The 18,483-nt window shown below is 60.2% G+C and overlaps 1 protein-coding gene and 1 long non-coding RNA gene across 6 annotated transcripts in view; one reads left to right on the forward strand and one right to left on the reverse strand.

Annotated features, from left to right (window-relative positions):
• Positions 1 to 17,474, forward strand: part of KNDC1 (kinase non-catalytic C-lobe domain containing 1) — a 63,826-nt gene extending 46,352 nt beyond the window's left edge. For all 5 annotated transcript variants that reach the window (XM_055353969.2, XM_055353970.2, XM_055353971.2 and 2 more), the window contains 13 exons: positions 653 to 746; positions 824 to 921; positions 1,105 to 1,319; positions 4,469 to 4,582; positions 5,280 to 5,427; positions 5,536 to 5,715; positions 6,476 to 6,682; positions 7,404 to 7,486; positions 7,732 to 7,882; positions 12,678 to 12,800; positions 12,878 to 12,937; positions 13,802 to 13,959; positions 15,722 to 17,474. In XM_055353969.2, coding sequence (XP_055209944.2) covers positions 653 to 746; positions 824 to 921; positions 1,105 to 1,319; positions 4,469 to 4,582; positions 5,280 to 5,427; positions 5,536 to 5,715; positions 6,476 to 6,682; positions 7,404 to 7,486; positions 7,732 to 7,882; positions 12,678 to 12,800; positions 12,878 to 12,937; positions 13,802 to 13,959; positions 15,722 to 15,953 — 1,863 coding nt within the window. In that variant the 3' untranslated portion in view covers positions 15,954 to 17,474. The remainder of the gene's footprint in view (positions 1 to 652; positions 747 to 823; positions 922 to 1,104; positions 1,320 to 4,468; positions 4,583 to 5,279; positions 5,428 to 5,535; positions 5,716 to 6,475; positions 6,683 to 7,403; positions 7,487 to 7,731; positions 7,883 to 12,677; positions 12,801 to 12,877; positions 12,938 to 13,801; positions 13,960 to 15,721) is intronic.
• On the reverse strand, positions 10,897 to 12,893 carry LOC129525162 (uncharacterized). The gene is made up of 2 exons (XR_008669273.1): positions 12,530 to 12,893; positions 10,897 to 11,096 (listed from the first exon to the last, which is right to left on the reverse strand). It is a non-coding gene; the product is annotated as an uncharacterized lncRNA (long non-coding RNA).
• Positions 17,475 to 18,483: the final 1,009 nt, after the last annotated feature.

Consider the following 18,483-nt stretch of genomic DNA (forward strand, 5'->3'; position numbering starts at 1 on the left):
TCTACCAAAAATACAAAATTAGCTGGGCATGGTGGTGCATGCGTGTAATCCCAGCTACTTGGGAGGCTGAGGCAGGAGAATCGCTTCAACCTGGGAGGCAGAGGTTGTGGTGAGCTGAGATGGTGCCATTGCACTCCAGCCTGGGCAACAAGAGAAAAACCCCGTCTCAAAAATAATAACTAAATTAAAAAATAAAAAATAAAAAGGCAGACACCTGAAGACACACGGGATGCACGTTGGGGAGGTCCCGCTGCCACCCCCTGTCCCCAGCCCCGCCCACAATGTGCACTTGGGGGCCCAGAGGTGGCACAGCCCTGCCTGCTTGGGCAGGAGGGCCTGGTGCTGACTTGGTGGGGCCTGGTTCCCCTGAGCATCCCCCACAAGGGCCTGACTGTGGGTGAGGGGCGCAGGGGGCAGTCGGCCCCAAGCTGGGCACTGCCCTGTGAGCCTGGGGGCAGCCCAGGGCCCCCCAGACCACACTGCCCAGGCCGGGGCTGGCCTCGCTGGCTGAGTGGGCCTCTGTCTCCATGGGACCCTGCCCTGCAGCTGATCTCCAAGGCCAAGGAGGCCCCAGTGGGGTGGGGCCTGGCCCTGGATGTGGCTGACGTGTGTTGGGGCTGCCTGGGGCTTAGGCGCTGTGTTTCGTCCCCAGGAGCTGGAACAGCAGCTCATGATGGAGAAAAGAAACTACCGCAAGACCCTGAAGTTCTACCAGAAACTCTTACAGAAGGAAAAGAGGAACAAAGGTAAGGCCCCTGTGGGCACAGGTCCGAGACCCCGGCTGCAGGCAGCCCGGCCCCCACCCACTCTGCTCCACCCACAGGTTCCGATGTCAAGACCATGCTGTCCAAGCTGAAAGGGCAGCTGGAAGAAATGAAATCCAGGGTGCAGTTCCTCAGCTTGGTCAAGAAGTATCTGCAGGCAAGTGGGCTCCGGGCCCCGCTCTGCCCCGTGAGGCAGTAGCTTCAGACGGGCCTCCCACTGTTGGATGCTGTAAATCTGTCCGTGTGAAGTCATAAAAGGGGCCCTGATTTGAGGGTCCAATGCCAGGAAGCCCTGGGGCGAGGGGCAGAGTGACCAAGCGCCCGTGTCCCGCTCCGGCAGGTCATGTACGCGGAACGCTGGGGCCTGGAGCCCTGCGCCCTCCCGGTGATCGTGAACATCGCGGCCGCACCCTGCGACACGCTGGACTTCAGCCCCCTGGACGAGTCCTCCTCGCTCATCTTCTACAACGTCAACAAGCACCCGGGCGGCCGGCAGAAGGCCCGCATCCTGCAGGCCGGCACGCCGCTGGGGCTCATGGCCTACCTGTACTCCAGGTGCGTTGGGAGAAAAGCTCACCCGGAAAAGGAGACGTAGCCCGGGGTGCTGAGAAGAGGTGGGGAACGTGCCCTCGCCGCTCAGCTAGGCTGGGTTTGCACTTTTTAGTTTAGAGAAATGTTTAATCGGGGTTTAGGCCAATGTGCACTAGGTGCCACCGGCAGCTTTGCAGAGCCCTGGCCAGAGTGGCCTCCGCCGCCTGTGGGCCTGGGCACCAGGTCTCAGTGTGTGCCTGGTGGTCCCCGGAGGTGCTGCGGAACCGCCCTACATAATTAACACACGGAATGGCTTCCAAAAATAACACGCACAGGCAGCTCGGCGATGTGGCCTGGACTCCATCCAACCCACCGGGTCAGAACGCCCGGGGTAATTAGCTCCAGGGACGGGTGAGGCTGGGGTGTTTCTGCAGCCCCCTCCACTCGGTGTGCACACTGGCTCAGGAGACCCCTGATCCGTAAACGCTGGCGTGCGTACGTACGCCTGCAGCAGGGAGGAGACGCCGGGCCCACTCACCTCCACCAGGGCCACAGGGCCAGACCCCCGGCCGCCCCACCAGCCCCCTTGGCCCTTCACCCACTCTGGCCTGCATGGGCCCCTGGGCTGCACCCTGTTCTCAGGCACTGGGAGCTGCAGCAGGCTCTGGACCCACTGGTCTGACCAGCTCCCAGAGAGGCCACCCTGCCAGTGACTGGGGCCAACCCCATGTTGGCTTATGGGACCCTTATGACACCACCTTGGAGCCCCAAGGGTCCTCTCTGAGCAGAGGCCATGGGGCCCAGCAAAGAACGCCAAGGAGGACAGCAGGGAGCCAGGGCTCTCAGCAGCCAGTGGGGACAGGGAGGCCCCCAGAGAGGGATGGCGGCCACCCCCAACCCCGTTACCCCAAGGACCCTCTAGAGAGGGACGTGGCCCCCCCCAACCCCGTTACCCCAGGGACCCTCTAGAGAGAGACGTGGCCCCCCCAACCCCGTTACCCCAAGGACCCTCTAGAGAGGGACGTGGCCCCTTCCCCCCGACCCCATTACCCCAAGGACCCTCTGGAGAGGGACGGTGGCCCCACCTCCGACCCCGTTCTCCCAAGGTGAGCTGCCCCTGGTCACATGGGGCCACCTACTAGCCAGGGGTCCAGGCTGACCCTCGGACCTAGTTCTCAGCCTCCTCATCTGCAAGACAGACACAGCCCACGCCCACCGTAGGGTCTCTGTGCTGTTGCGGGAGACGTCCATGTGCGTGACTGGGCATGTGTGCAGTGTGGTGCATTCTTGGTGTGTGTGCATGTGTGGTGTGTCCGGGTAATGTGTGATGTGCTTTATTGTGCATGTGTAGTACACAAATGTGATGTGTATTTAGGCTTGTATGGAGTGTGTGATGTGTGTGGTGTGTGTATGTGCTGATGGGATATTGTCTGGCATGTGAGCACACGTGTGTGTGGCGTGGGGTATAATGTGACGTGTGTGCACGTGTGTGGTGTGTGGTTGTGGGATATCGTGTGGTGTAGTAGGTACATGTGTGGTTGTGAGGTATAGTGTGATGTGTGTGCATGTGTGGGGTGGTGTGTGGCTTGCGTGCCCATGCCCATGTATGGTGTGTGATGTGGAGTATTGTGTGGTGTGTGTGGTGTGTGGTTGGGTATTGCATGGCAGGTGTGCATGTGTGTATGGCATGGGGTGTAGTGTGGCATGTACACGTGTGTGGTTGGGTTTTGTGTGGTGTGTATGCACATGTGTGGTGTGTGGTATGGGGTAGTGTGTGTGTGGTGTGTGGTGTGGAGTATAGTGTGTATGTGGTGTGTGGCGTGGGGTATAGTGTGTGTGTGTGGTGGGTATAGTGTGTGTATGTGGTGTGTGACGGGTATAGTGCGGTGTGTGTGCACGTGTGTGGTGTGCGGTGTGGGGTATAGTGTGTGTGCACATGTGGCGTGAGGTATAGTGTGGCATGTGCACATGTGTGATCTGTGGTGTGTGGCGGGTATAGTATGTGTGCACGTATGTGTGGTGTGGGGTATAGTGTGGCTTGTGTGCGCGTGTGTGGTGTGCGCGTCTGGTTGTGGAGTTCTGTGTGGCTTGTGTGCACGTGTGTGGTGTGCGCGTCTGGTTGTGGAGTTCTGCGTGGCTTTGTGCATGTGTGTGGCGTGCGTGTCTGTGGTTGTAGAGTTTGCGGCTTGCATGGCGAGAGTGTGAGCGCTGTGCTTCCATGGAAGGAGCGTCTCCTGGCCGTGATGTGGTCACGAGGGGCTTCCCCGCTCTGTGGACCTGGTGGGCGTCGCCTTTGCAGGGCAGCCTGGGGCTGGGGCTGTGGCCACCTGTGTCCTCGGACCCCAGGTGAGCGGGTGACCAGGCCCCTTGTTCCAGGGCCACACCATCTCCTGCCTGAGACTCCTCCAGGGTGGGAGGAGGCCTTGCCAGGCCTCCGCTTCCTGACCGTGGCCGTCGGGCTCCCAGGACAGTCCCAGACCTGCAGGCAGGGCCCTGGTCAGTGTCTCCTGAGGGTGGCCCGGTTTCACCCAGTGAAGACCCAGAAACTTTGAGCGTGCAGCATTGCGCCCGGTCCCGAGGCACCAGCTCCCTCAGCTTCCCGAGCTAACGGGTCCTGCGAGTGGAGACGCCACAAAGCCCTGCATAGGGCTCCGTTCAGAAAGGCCCTGGTGTTCAGCAGGGCACGGTGGCTCACGCCTGTCATCCCAGCACTTTGGGTGGCCAAGGCAGGCAGATCACCTGAGGTCAGGAGTTCAAGACCAGCCTGGGAAACATGGTGAAACCCCATCTGTACTAAAACACAAAAATTAGCCGGGCATGGTGGGCGCCTGTAGTCCCAGCTATTCGGGAGGCTGAGGCAGGAAAATTGCTTGAACCTGGGAGGCGGAGATCACACCATTGCACTCCAGCCTGGGCGACAAGAGCGAAACTCTGCCAAAAAAAAAAAAAAAGGCCCTGGTGCTGGAAGGCTGGAAGTAGTTGGGAATTTTAAATGAAATTTGAAATTTGAGGGTTATCCATGTCCCTCCTTTAATTTCTCCGGGGATTCTCCTGACAGTGATACACAAAGAAAACGCACACACACATACAGTCACATCCCCACCACCGAACACTAGCCGAGCCCTGGGGTGAGGCCACCCCGCCACCTCACCGCCGCCTGCCCCGCCCCACAGCGACGCCTTCCTGGAGGGCTACGTGCAGCAATTCCTCTACACCTTCCGCTACTTCTGCACACCCCACGACTTCCTGCACTTCCTCCTCGACCGCATCAACAGCACGCTGACCAGGTATCAAGCTCCACAGCTCCACGCCCGCCAGAGCTTCCCCCTGGGGCAGGGTGGGCGCCCATGGGCCTGGTTTAGCCACCATGAAGAACGAGGTGGTCCCTGGCGACCCAAGGGGGTGAGGGGCCAGGGAGGCCTGGCTGGAGGCCTGGCTGGAGGTGGGGGACAGACAGGGATGCGGAGAAAGCAGCTGGGGCAGGAGGGCGGTGGCCTGGGCACCTGGGAGCTCTGGGAGGGGAACTGGGGGAGTCGGGGTCTCTTCCTGCTGACCCAGGAGGAAAGCGGAGGGCAGGTGGGCAGGCAGTGAGAGCCAGAAGGTCAGCTGGGGGAAGGGGGAGCACTAAGCAGAGGGTCCTGCCGGCCGCCAGCCTCCCTCGGTACCCATGGCCAGCACCTGGTGTCAGGAGAGGGGTGGTGGGCTGAGGGGGGAGGGGCTCTGCGTCTCTCTGGGCTGACCTGCTGCCCCCCCCAGGACACTCCATGCACCCCCTTGCCCCCACACGCCCAGGCTGGGCACCTCCCTGGCACCTCAGCTCCTGCCTCGGGGGAGGGACCCACGGAAGACCCCCAGCCCCCTAAGCCCCCTGCACACATGGAGCCTGGTCCCACCCTGCCTCTCTGGGAGAGCCGCACGCAGCCCCTGGGCCTCTGCCCCCGACTTCCACATCCTGGCAGCTCAGCAGCTCCCCTGCGTCTCCAGGGCCCACCAGGACCCCACCTCGACCTTCACCAAGATCTACAGGCGGAGCCTCTGCGTCCTGCAGGCCTGGGTGGAGGACTGCTACGCCGTGGACTTCCCTCGGAACAGCGGGCTGCTGGGGAAGCTAGAGGACTTCATCTCCTCCAAGGTGACAGTGGTGCCGAGCTGGGCGGCCGCACCTGGGGCTCCCGCAGCGGGAGGTGCCGCCCTCCTCCAGAAGGTGGCAGTGACCCCCCACCACCGTGCTTCTGCCTAGATCCTACCCCTGGACGGCTCTGCCAAGCACCTGCTGAGCCTCCTGGAGGTGGGCATGGACCGTCGGGCCGAGGGCAGCCCTCGCGGCACAGACCTGGAGAACCCCAGGGAGGCCGGGGAGGATGCCAGACCCTTCAACGCCCTCTGTAAGAGGCTCTCAGAGGACGGCATCTCCAGGAAGGTGGGGTCCTTTCTCAGGGGAGGTCCTCCCTGGACAGGCGGATGTGGGTCCCTGAGCCCAGCCTCAAAGACACAACTGGTGCATGCACACACATACACATAAGTGCAAATGGGCACAGCCGTATACATGCATACACATAGACGTGTGCACATACACTTGTGTGCACATACATACCTGTGCACATCACACATCCACACGTGCACACACACGTGCATCTTCACACAGCCATACATGCACACTCTGCACCCTCACACATATCCACACCTACACGTGTGCACCCTCACGCAATCCACACATGCACACACGTGCACCCGCACACACATCCACACACACGCATGCACCCTCACATCCACACGTGCACACTCACATACCCCCTCCCATGTTCCCGGTCCCAGGCAGCCCTGCTGGGCTGGCACCTCCTGCACCATCCCGGGTGCTCAGGGGAGGAGGGTCCTGCTGTAACTCATTGACCCATGGGCCAGAGACTAAGGCAGAAGAAGCCAGTGTGGGGAGAGAAATGCCCTTTCCATTAAACCTCAGCATCCTGCCCGTGGGGGACCTGCTGAAACGACCAGGACAGGCATCCTTGTGCCAGCACAGCTGTGGGTGGGCAGGCTGCTCTCTGGCTCTGGCTGGGCCAGTCTGAGGAGTACTGGGCTTGCACCTGGCCTGGTCCTCACCCCCCCACCCTGCCTCTCTGGACCCCTGACCCGGAGGGGACACGGAGCTTGGGCCCCTCAGTGCCCGGCCTGCCCTGCAGAGCTTCCCCTGGAGGCTGCCCCGAGGCAACGGGCTGGTGCTGCCGCCACACAAGGAGCGCCCCTACACCATTGCCGCGGCCCTGCCCAAGCCCTGCTTCCTCGAGGACTTCTACGGCCCCTGCGCCAAGACCAGCGAGAAGGGGCCCTACTTCCTGACGGAGTACAGCACTCACCAGCTCTTCAGCCAGCTCACGCTGCTACAGCAGGTGAGGAGGGCGAGGATCTGCGCCCAGGTCACCTGTGAGTCGGGGCCCCAGAACACTCCGCGCCCATAGGGCCCTCAGCGGCTGCTTCCAGAGGAACAGATGGGCAGAGAAGGGGCCAGCTGCCAGGTGCACAGGTTGGGGGTGGCTGCCAGGTGCACAGGTCCAGGCGGCTGCTGCCTCAATGGGAGGCCCCAGCAAAGCTGAGTCCTCCTCTCCAGACCACTGCCCGCTGGGCCTGGCCCTGCCTCTGCCCAGCACTCTGGCCTCACAGGCACTAGAGGACGCCCTGAGGGCCGCGTGGGGTGCTGAGTCTCTCCCCTCAGCCCCTCCACCGGAGCTGGGCCAACCCGGTTCCTTGTGCCCCCACCCAGCTGCCAGGGCCCTGCCCAACTTCCTCTGCCGCCACCACAGCCAGCCCTCAGGTGGCCTCTTCCCAGGTCCCTGCCATCCCGGGAGCCCACATCACGTAGCAGGTGACAGCAGTGATGCCAATCTAGTGATCCACCTGCTGTCACGAGGGCTGCCCCGGACGCCATGAGCCCCTGGGGGCCAAGCACATGGGGAGCCCTGCAGCCGACCCCTGTAGACTGTTGGGTGGGTATTGAACCTGGGATTGCAGAGCTGGCCCCCCAGAAAACACCCACCCTCCCTGGGACCCTGCCTTGGACACAAGGCCCTAAGGGATGGAAGCCTGAACCTCTTGTTTCCATGTTCTGGGCAGGAGTTGTTTCAAAAGTGCCACCCGGTCCACTTCCTGAACTCACGGGCCCTGGGCGTCATGGACAAGAGCACTGCCATCCCCAAGTGAGCGTCCGGGGCCCTCAGCTGGGAGCGGTGGTGCAGGGTCTCGGGGGCTTCCCGTAAGAGTCTCGTGGATGCTCCTGACCAGCAGGAGATGCCTGTGTCTCCAGAGACACGAGAGAGTGGTGTCTGCCAGTCGGAGCGGCCTCGTGGCCCGACCCCAGCCCACCCTGCACCAGCAGCCCCGGGGCCGGGCAGGGCCACCTGCACAAGTCCTGGGGGTGACGGGGACCATATTTCTCTTCCAGAACCAGCTCTTCTGAGTCTCTTTCGGCCAAAACCTGCAGCTTATTTCTGCCCAATTACGTTCAGGACAAGTATCTGTTACAGCTTCTAAGAAACGCAGATGACGTCAGCACCTGGGTGGCTGCAGAGATTGTGACCAGCCACACCTCCAAGGTGGGCACCCTACAGTTCTGAGGCCAACACGGGGCATGGAGCCCACCTACCCGGGGGTGGCAGCGCCTCCTGTAAGGCCGTGGCCTGAACCCTCTCCCAATGCAGTGAACCCAACTCTGTGTCCCTTGGAGCCACACCCAACCCAAGGCTGAGGGGAGCAGGGCACAGGCTTCACTACATCAGGAGGAGGGGGGTCAGCCGCCCTCCCAGCTCTCCCCAGCACTGCCTGCCACATCCACGGCCACATCCACATCCACGGCCACTTCCACAGCCACGTCCACATCTGCAGCCAGAGATAGCTCCCCTCAGTGGTGGGTGATCCTTGGCTGTGAGCCGCCTGGAGACCCAGGACAAGCTGCACCCACCACTGCTACCACCCCCACCTGTGCTCACCACACACAGAGTCCTGACGCACCACCCCCAGCACCGGGCTCCGCCACACACCCTACTCCACCCCAGGCCCCATCCCCTCTGTGCCTGAGCCTGGCCCCTGGGCTGGGGCTTGTGATGCCCAACGTCCCACCCTGGGCTCCTCCTGGCCGAATGCTCATTGTGGGTTCTTAGTCTGTGGAACGAATCGGCTCCGTGGTCTGACCAAGGTCAAGGTCAAGCTCCAGCGCCGGGGCCCAGTCTCAGCCTCTTCTAGGTCCTGTGGGGATTGGGCTGGATTGGGGGCTCCTCCCCTGACCTGCCCCACCTGCTGTCAGGCAGGGCACTGTGCGGCCCCTAGAGAGTCACCTGCCTCAACCAGCTCATCCTTCACGGGGCCTACCTGCCCAGGAGGCATGAGGGTCCACAGCTTCTCAGGAGGCCAGAGTCCCCCAGCCCCAGGGGTCTGCACCTTCACCCAGCGGATGCCTTCACCCAGCAGACGGACAGCCTATTACAGAGGCCTGTGATCTCCTCACACCTGAGCTCAGCTGGGGCTTGGCTGTCGTGGGCTGGGGTCACCAGGTCCCGCTCCAAGTAAGACTCAGGATTACAGGGCCCCTTCCCCCACAGCAGGCAGGTGGACGCCCACCCCCTCCTGGGCCGGAGCTCTCTGAAAGCAAACTTGAGCCCAAGGAACAGGACTCTCGGCCACGAACCCCATCACTGCCGTCCCTGCTGCTGTCCCAGAGTGGGCTGAAGGCTCTGGGGGAACCAGGAGCTGCTCACAGTCCACCAAGGTGCAGTACCTCCCTGCCAGGCAGCAAAGCCACCTCCACAGTGGACAGAGCTTCCCTTCCTATTATTCCTTCACGCCCCTCCAAGCCCGCAGGCAACCCCGGGCCGTAAACGAAGTCAGAGGCTCCGCCTTCTCTCCTCCCTTGGGGAGAACTTTCCAACTTTGGGGATTCGTCGCCAGGGCACGCCAGCACGGGGCGTGGGAACAGGGAGCCTGGTTGCCTCTTTCCTCGGATCCATGGTTTTCACCATATCGTGAAGGACATGAAAATGCGATTTCCCTAAACCAGAGCCTTCACGCACGGCCCGTGTGGCCAGGCTTCATGAGGATGAGCACAAGGACAGGTGGCTGTCACCTGGCCAACCCGCATCGTCCTGGGCGCACCCTCACCCCGAGCTGCCCCAGCGGGTGGAGGACTGCCCCTCCCAGCCTGAGACCCACCTCGAGCCTGCGGCGGCCCTGCCTGAGGGTCTCCGGGATGGCCGCTCGTCCTGGTCACGCGACCGTGTACAGGTCTGCAGGGTGGGCAAGAGTCGTGCAGGCTCACACCCAGGGCTGCTGGCACCCAGCGTGGCCGGGACAGAGCTCGGCACTGCTGCCACATCCCCGTTAGCAAAAGGGAGCTGCGGATCGCTCAGAACAGGCCCCTCACCTCCTCACGGGAGCAGACGGACCTCGCCGGAGACCACAGGCCCCTCACCTCCTCACGGGAGCGGATAGACCTCGCCAGAGACCCACTTCTAAAAGCACCACACTCGTCCATCTAACAAGGGTTAGATCCACGATGTCCTGACGTATTGTGTCTCAATGGCTCTGAGGTCGGAACAATCCAGGACACTGAGTTTCACATTTGTAAATTCAGGACCCCAGAAAATCGTTAAAATACAAAATTTGAGCACAGAGGGCAGCAGTGATCAATAAAAATGCTCGGGGTTCAGTGGCTCCGTTCCGACGATGCCTGGAGTGAGGCGAGGTGGAGACACAAGGGCAGGAAGAAACGGCGTAGAATTTCTCACCTTAAGAAAACGCAGGCCGGTCGCAGTGGCTGATGCCTGTAACCCCAGCCCTTTGGGAGGCTGAGGAGGGCAGATCACTTGAGACCAGGAGTTGGGATCAGCCTGGACAACATATCAAAACCCCGTCTCTACTGAAAATACAAAAAATTGTCCAGGCTGGTGGCGCACACCTGGAGTCCCAGCTCCTCAGGGGGCTGAGGCGGGAGGATCACCGGGGCCCAGGAGGTGGCGGTTGCAGTGAGCTGAGGTTACACCACGGCAGCCTACACGACGGTGCAAGACCCTATCTCAAAAAAAATTAAAAATGGGGAGTTTGAAAGCAGAATAGGGCTTTGGTTTCTTTAGATTTGTTTAAAAATATGGAACACCATAGCCAAGAGGTGGAGGCACCTGAAAGCCCACGGAGAGAAGAACAGATAAAGAAAATGCGGCCTCTTTGTACCTTGAGAAGTTATTCAGCCTTAACAGGAGGGAAATTCTGATGCCTGCGGCAGCAGGATGAACCTCGAGGGACTCAGGCTCAGGGAAACGAGCCAGTCACGAAGCACGGACACTGGACAGCTCCACGTACACGAGGCGCCTGGAGGCGCAAGATTCACGGAGACAAAGTAGCAGGGTGGGCGCCGGGGGCTGGGAGTGGGGCACGGGGAGCTCGTGCTGAACGGGGACCGAGTTTCCGTTTGGGAAGATGGAGAGTCGCAGACATGCTGCACAATGTGGATGTAGTTAACACGGCTGAACCGTGCACTCAGAAAAGGCTACAAAGGTAAATCCTCTATTACATACTTTTTACAATTAAAAATCAAAAGGTTAAAACAACAGTGAAAAAGTGTGGCGAAATAGTTTTATCTAAAAATTACATACTTTGCATCTACTTAAACCGATGAAGAAACAGACTGAGACGTCAGCGTAGAAAGTGTATCCGGTAAACACTTCTCAAGCTCCTCTCAAGGCTCTCAGGCAGGAGAGCTGGGGCCGCAGTCAGGGTGAGCCCAGGATCATATGAGGCGCCTTCAGCTGCACAGGGGCCCTGCAGACAAGAGTTGAGCCTGGGGGCAGGCGCGGTGGCTCACGCCTCTAATCCCAGCACTTTGGGAGTCCGAGGCGGGCAGATCACGAGGTCAGGAGTTCGAGACCAGCCTGGCTGACATGGTGAAACCCCATCTCTACTAAAAATACAAAAATTATCACGCCTGTGATCCCAGCACTTTGGGAGGCCGAGGCAGGCGGATCATGAGGTCAGGAGTTCGAGACCAGCCTGGCTGACGTGGTGAAACCCCATCTCTACTAAAAATACAAAAATTATCACGCCTGTGATCCCAGCACTTTGGGGGGGGAGTCTGAGGCAGGCAGATCATGAGGTCAGGAGTTCGAGACCTGCCTGGCTGACATGGTGAAACCCCATCTCCACTAAAAATACAAAAATTATCACGCCTGTAATCCCAGCACTTTGGGAGTCCAAGGCAGGCAGATCACGAGGTCAGGAGTTCGAGACCAGCCTGACCAACATGGGGAAACCCTGTCTCCACTAAAAATACAAAAATTATCACACCTGTAATCCCAGCACTTTGGGAGTCCAAGGCGGGCAGATCACGAGGTCAAGAGTTTGAGACCAGCCTGACCAACATGGGGAAACCCCGTCTCTACTAAAAATACAAAAATTATCACGCCTGTAATCCCAGCACTTTGAGAGGCTGAGGCAGGAGAATCACTTGAACCCGGGAGGTGGAGGCTACACTGAGCCAAGATTGCGCCACTGCACTCCAGCCTGGGCCACAGAGCAAGACTCCATCTGAAAAAAAAAAAAAAAAGAGTCGATCCGGGGGACGGCGTCCAGCTGGACTCTGCAGCCTTGGTTTCCACCAAAGGATGGCCCAGGCCAAGGTGATTCCTCAGGGACAGGCAGCTACAACAGGAGGGGTCAGCTGAGTTCTCCAGAATCTTCCTGAAGCCCTGGAAGTGGATCCAGGAACGCAGCCCTTCGGGACAGCTCAGAATACGAATCCTGCTGGGTGAGGCATTTCACCACCCATGGGGTGTTCCAACCAAGGCCAGCAAGGTCGTCACCGCCAGCCACAGAGCCCCGGAGGAGGGGGCAGCACTCAGGCACCCACCCCGGACTGCACCCAAACACTCCTGCCACGGGCTCGGCGCAGCGGGTTGGGGGGTGGGCAAGGAGCTGCCTGTGGCTCCCCATCTGCCTGTGGACACGACAGCGGCCTCTCCCTGGGTGGGGACGCCTTTCCCAGTCCTGAAGCTGCCTGGAGAGGTGCATCCAGGCACAATCTTGCTTTTGAGAAGTGAGGGTGGACTTCTTTTCAAATCTCTCCGCATATCAGGGAGAAGTGAGGGCGGACTTCTTTTCAAGTCTTTCCGTGTATCAGGCTTTGCTTTTATTTTGTTTTATTTCAAGTCATGCCCACCCCGTCCCGCCAGCCCAGCCCCTCCATGGCCACCGCTCACCTGCGTCCACACAGCCGCTTCCTTTCCACACACGTGATGCAGTGCACGCTCTTGTGTCTTGGAGATGGGTGATTTTAACAGGTTCTCAAATATTCCCTTTGTTCATCTTAAACCAGAAGACGTTGAATGTGTCATTTTCTTATTGCAGCTGCAGGTGAACTTGCTGTCCAAATTTTTGCTGATTGCAAAATCTTGCTATGAGCAGAGAAACTTCGCGACAGCCATGCAGATCCTGAGCGGGCTGGAGCACCTGGCCGTGAGGCAGTCCCCTGTGCGTCCCCCTCGGGCCCCGAGGCGGGGGTGGGTACCCGCACGGCCACAGGAGGCTCACCTGTGCTTTCATTTCAGGCCTGGAGAATTCTGCCTGCAAAGATAGCAGAGGTCATGGAGGAGCTGAAAGCCGTGGAGGTACCAGCACTTTACGTGGCCGGGCGGCTTTGGTCCCTCGAGGCCCTCTCCTAAACGAACTGCTGTGCAGAGCCTGCCGCACCCAGATGCAGGCACCACAGAGTGTGTGCAGGTGGCCCAGCCAGGGTGGCCTCACCGAGGCCCTGGAGTCATCTCCCGGCAGGGCCTCTGCTGCCACCTGGGCAGAGGTGTCCCACCTGCTCGGTCCCGGGGCCTTGCTGGTCTGAATTCCTCACACAGAGCACAGGTGCCCAGAGGACAGCACTGAGGTCTGTGGCTGGGGCCTGAGCTTGACCGACCTGGACCTCCTCCAGGAAGGCAGGGGTGGCCTCATGAGATGATGAACAAGGAATTGCTGCTGGAAGTGACCGGCCATCCCCAAACATGACTCAGACGAGTCCCAGAGCAGCCACAGCCTGTCCCTGTCTTGGGTCTCAGAGCTCGGCCTCAAGCCCCAGCCATAGCTGTCTGCGGGTGGGACGGCTCCTGCATGTCTTTGCTGGACACGCAGACACGGGGCCCAGCACTGGTCAGCCGGGGTCTCATTTAGGGAAGCTGGGTTACCTGGCACTTCCTGGAGTCCAGCAAAGAGCAAGGAAAGGGACTCACCATTTCAGTAGCAGGAGGCACAAAACCTCCCAGCGGCTGTCAGGGCTGTGAAAGCTTAAGACCCTGCAGGTGTGAGCCAAGTCCAACCATCCAGGCACATTCGGGACTGGAAGCTAATTCAGAGAGCCGGGTAGACCCCGTGCGTGGAGAACACAGGACCCGCTGGGACTGGTTGGGCTGCGCTGGCCCCGGCTGAGGCTCCTGCACTGACCAAGCCCTGTCTCTCCCCGGCCCACGCCCCGGCTGGACCACCAGGTCTTCCTGAAGAGCGACAGCCTGTGTCTGATGGAAGGGCGGCGCTTCCGGGCACAGCCTACCCTGCCCTCGGCCCACCTCCTGGCCATGCACATCCAGCAGCTGGAGACAGGCGGCTTCACCATGACCAACGGGGCCCACAGGTGGAGCAAGCTCAGGTAAGGAGGGGCTCAGGCGGCCGCGCGCCCAGGTCAGGTGGGGCTCAGGCGGCCGCGCGCCCAGGTGAGGAGTGGCTCAGGTGGCCGCGCGCCCAGGTCAGGAGGGGCTCAGGTGGCCGCGCATCCAGCAGAGGAGGGGCTCAGATGGGCGCATGCCCAGGTGGGGCACGCTCAGGTGGCACCTCTCCTCCTGTCCTTGCTTTTCAGAGGCCTGGGTACCTTGCCCCTCACTTGGCACTCACAGCCTCAGACCTCCCTCTACCCAGGATAACCTCCAGCCACCTCCTTCTCTGCAAATCTGGAGCATTTCCTGCACTCCTGCTGTCCATGGTCCCAAAACACTCCCCGTGGTCTCTAGGGACCCCTGTGTTGGGACCCAGGCACACTTTCCACCCCACCTGGAGGGTCTCTGCAGCACAGAGGCTGCCCGGCAGCAACCTGTCCTGACCGCTGGGTGCCACAGTGTCCCTGCTCCCCTTCAAACCCCTCTCCCTAGAGACATCCAGGTGGGACCCAGGATCAGTCCTCAGCCTGTTCCTGTGGTCCTGCTGTCCACCTGCCTAGCACCTGGGACCAACTACCTTGCACACCACCTGGGAGGTGCAGACTGGGGCTGGCTGTAAAACCTACCACCATGACCCACAGGGCTCACACCCCAGGCCACACAGGCTCTTCCACCTGGTAAGGCACAGGGGCCAGCCTCTCCTCGGAGCCCCAGGCCTGTGTCCGATGACCCTCAGGTACCCACAGCCCCAAGCTCAGCCTCACTCTCTCCCTCAAGACACAATCTCCCACCCTCCCGTCTCATCTCATCGCCTGCCGTTGTCCACACACGGTCAGGTGGAGGCTGCCCAGGCCACGGCGGCTCCACCCTCCCCCACGGTAGATGGCCTCACTTGGGGAGCAATGCTCAGTGGACCAGGTGCCCATGGATCCTCAGCCTGATAGGTGAAGGTCCCCTTCTTAGATAGGCACCAATTTAAAAACAATAATTATAATATGCCATAAATGTATGCTTATCGTAAGAGATCAGAAAACCCATGTCAGCAAAAGAGAAGTTAAAAACTTAAGGTAGGCCAGGCGCGGCGGCTCATGCCTGTAACCCTAGGTAGGCCAGGCCGGGTGCAGCCACTCACGCCTGTAACCCATCCAGGCTTGGCCTCTCTTTGCCGTAATGGACGCCCCTTTCTTTGTCCCTCACACTAGGCATGTAGTGTTTCCATCCAAAATCAGGACAGGGCGTATGTCTGTGGCATCAGTGTCCCCACGCCTGGCTGAGGGCTCCTGCTCCTGACTGGCCAGCTTTCTCCATTATATTCTGTGGTGTGCTGGTCACTGTCAACAACCAGCTGTCCCAGGCATCCGGCCCTGGGCCCCGGCCGTGGCGATTCCCAGGTGTGAATGTGAACTCTCTGCACGGCAGCAGAGAGTCCCTTGCCTGCCTCGTCCTCTCAGCTGCAGCCCCTGTGGCAGACTGGGCTTGACTCTTCTTGGGACGCTCAGCAGGGACGAGCCTGAGCCTGCAGGGTTTCCATAAGCGTGTGTGGACTGAAATGTGGAAGGATGGACAGGCAGACAGACGGAAAGGTCTGAGTAGTGACCTTTCCACCTCGCCAATAAATACAGACAACCCACCCTTCAGAATTTACACGGTGAAAAGACTTAAGTCCAAATGATTCCTAAGAACGCGGGGGGACTCCCTCCCCACGGAAGCCGCGCCCCTGCCCTGTGCAAACTAACGTCTCTTCTTTCCTAACGGAAGGAACATCGCGAAGGTGGTGAGCCAGGTGCACGCGTTCCAGGAGAACCCTTACACCTTCAGCCCCGACCCCAAGCTCCAGTCGTACCTCAAGCAGAGGATTGCCCGCTTCAGCGGTGCCGACATTTCCACGCTCGCCGCAGATAGCAGGGCCAACTTCCACCAGGTCTCCAGCGAGAAGCACTCACGGAAGATTCAGGACAAGCTACGGAGGATGAAGGCTACATTCCAGTAGCCGAGCTCGGGCCTGGTGTGGAATTCCAGATCCGAATCCAACTGTGGGGGGCGGGCCGGGAGGTGGGAGCCACGTCTCAGGCCCGGCCGTTATTGAGGCCCCTCCGCCCCCGAACCCTGGGGAGCTGGACCAGGAGGTGGAGGCTCAGGGGACCCCACGGGGACAGGCAGAGCTGGTCTCCTCCCAGCAGACGGAGCCAGGACGGGCACAAGAGTCTTGGAGGTTTGCGTGTTTCTGCTAGAATTAAAAAGTTAAATTTAAAAATGAAAATGAAAGACAGCTTCCCAGGAGTTTTGTGCCTGTCTGCGCCTCTCACACACAGATAAGTGGCTCTTACCCAACTCTCAGTGACTCCCCCACAAAACAGCAACAGCCTCCACCGCCAACTCAACAAACTTCAGAGTAGCTCCTCCCTGAGCAGGTTTCTGAGCCAGCCTGGGTTGGCTGAGCAACGAAGGGCCAAAGCTGACCTCTGAGTGGCCAACTGCAGCTCCCAGGGACTCCGAGACCTCCCGTCCGAGACCCTGCCTGGGTTCACCCCCCACAACCCAGACCCAGAAACCCTCTCCCCTTCCCTGCCCAGTGCCCCTCCTCCCCAGCCCAGACCCTCAGGTGCCCAAGGCCTGCTGCTGGAGCAGGCACCTTGGGCTGGGCCTGCTCCCCCAGGGCCCAGGGACCCCCAGCTTAGAACAGCCCTTGGTGAGGTGGTCGTGCCCGGGCAAAGGCCCCGCTTCCTGGAAAGGACACTCAGAGCAGCTCCAAGACAGAGGCTCTGTGGCGGGGGTCCCTGAGAGTGCCCCCCCCATCTCATGCCCCAGGGGCCGCCGCTGCCCACCGCCTCCAGCAGCCACGCATGTGCGCCCGCAGCCCTGCCTCCGCAGCTCGCCACACACTCACGCTTCGCCAGAGACAGGAAGTGCGCTGCCTCCACGGCCCCTTGCCCTTGCTCAGGTTCTTGGACCCCAGGCAGCTGGTGTGGAGCCCCTTGGCCAGGGCCATGGGAGACCCGCGCAGTCAGCTCCACGCTGGCCTCTGCAGCTGGGTGACCAGAGCCCCGGGCACGGCCCCAGCTCTGTGGGGCTCTCACGGTGCCAATCACAAGACCCAGGGTTGTGCTTTTGAGTTTTAGAATTAGTCATTCTTTAGAGCAGCCAGCTAGTGGCATTTCTAGGAAAACTGTGACCTGTGATAAATCGCTGCATTTTTAATGTCAAGATGTGTTTTCCCACATAAATTCACCGGAGACATCCGGGCCCTGCTTCGATGTAACATGAGAGGAAGTCGGCATCCTGGCCACGAAATGCAGTTCACTTTTTTTTAGGCTTTTATATGGATTATGTTTTGCTGACCCATGCCCGCATTTTCAGATTTTGTATTTAACAGACAGTGCCCAGTGCAAATCAACATTCCAGCGGTCAGGACTGACCCCAGGGGAGCACTGGGCTCAGGCTTCAGCGCGACTGTCCGCATGGCTCCCTCCCGTCCTGGCACCAATTTCTGAATAAAGTCCTTTCTACCAGCCGCTGCTGTGTGGTCACTCTGGGGGTCCCCAAGGTGACCTCTGCAGGTCGAGATGTTTTCCTTCATGGCCGCACGAAGGCCCCTTGCAGGTGCTCACAAGGACTCCAGGTGCAAGATGTGCTCAACCCAGGACTGAAAACCAATCTGCCGGTCCACAGTGACGCCCTCTGATGCCGCAGAGAAAGGCCTGGGTCTGCCAGACGTGTGTCACAACTCAGGCCCCGCCAGGAGAAAAGCTGCCGCCAAAACTCCCAGGCCGTGGGAACAAGCAAACGTACCGGCTGGGGCAGGAAACACTTGCTTCCGGTTGTGACTGCAAACAGCCTAAAAGAACGGACTCCCGTAACCACGCTCCTGTGTGCGCACGTCCAGGCTCGCCCCTCCATTGACAAAAAGGACGTCCCTCATGCTGGACGTGCAGTGTCTTCATCCAAGATCAGGACGGGCGTCTGTCCATCAGTTCTTACAGGCTATTTGCACAGACCCACGGCTGTTCTTGGGTCAATCTGCGCTAAACTCTGCCCAACCCAGCCAGTTCCCACCTGGCAGCCCTGTGGGCAAGACAGAGCTGGGTCCCCCGTCATCACGGTGCAAGCTCGCCATAACTCTGACCACAGTGGAGCAGGGGGCCAGGAGGGGGAGCTCCTGCAGGTGGGGCTTGTGGCCCGGGGAAGGACGCTCTCACGGTTGTCACAGGGTAAGACTGGTGGACACCACTCAGGGAGGGGCTCACAGCCAGGGCTTCCGATGGTTTTGGGGTTGTAAACTGTGGATGCTTTTGGGAAAAGAGCTGATGGGTCTTTCGGGAAGTTCCCGTGATGAACGGTGCGGTTATCCGCCTGGAGGGAGGCCCAGGAGAAGCCGAGAAGACAAGATGGTGTAGTCCAATTGTGCTGGACAGGAGCTGCCCGAGACAGGGGGCCCTGGTCCTGGTCATGGGTGCGTCCTCGCCCCCACGCCATGCAGGCCGGACCCCTCACTGCAGTGGCTCCAATAAATTCAGCTCCGC

Source organism: Gorilla gorilla, chromosome 8 (assembly GCF_029281585.2).
Source record: "Gorilla gorilla gorilla isolate KB3781 chromosome 8, NHGRI_mGorGor1-v2.1_pri, whole genome shotgun sequence".
Classification (NCBI taxonomy): domain Eukaryota; kingdom Metazoa; phylum Chordata; class Mammalia; order Primates; family Hominidae; genus Gorilla; species Gorilla gorilla.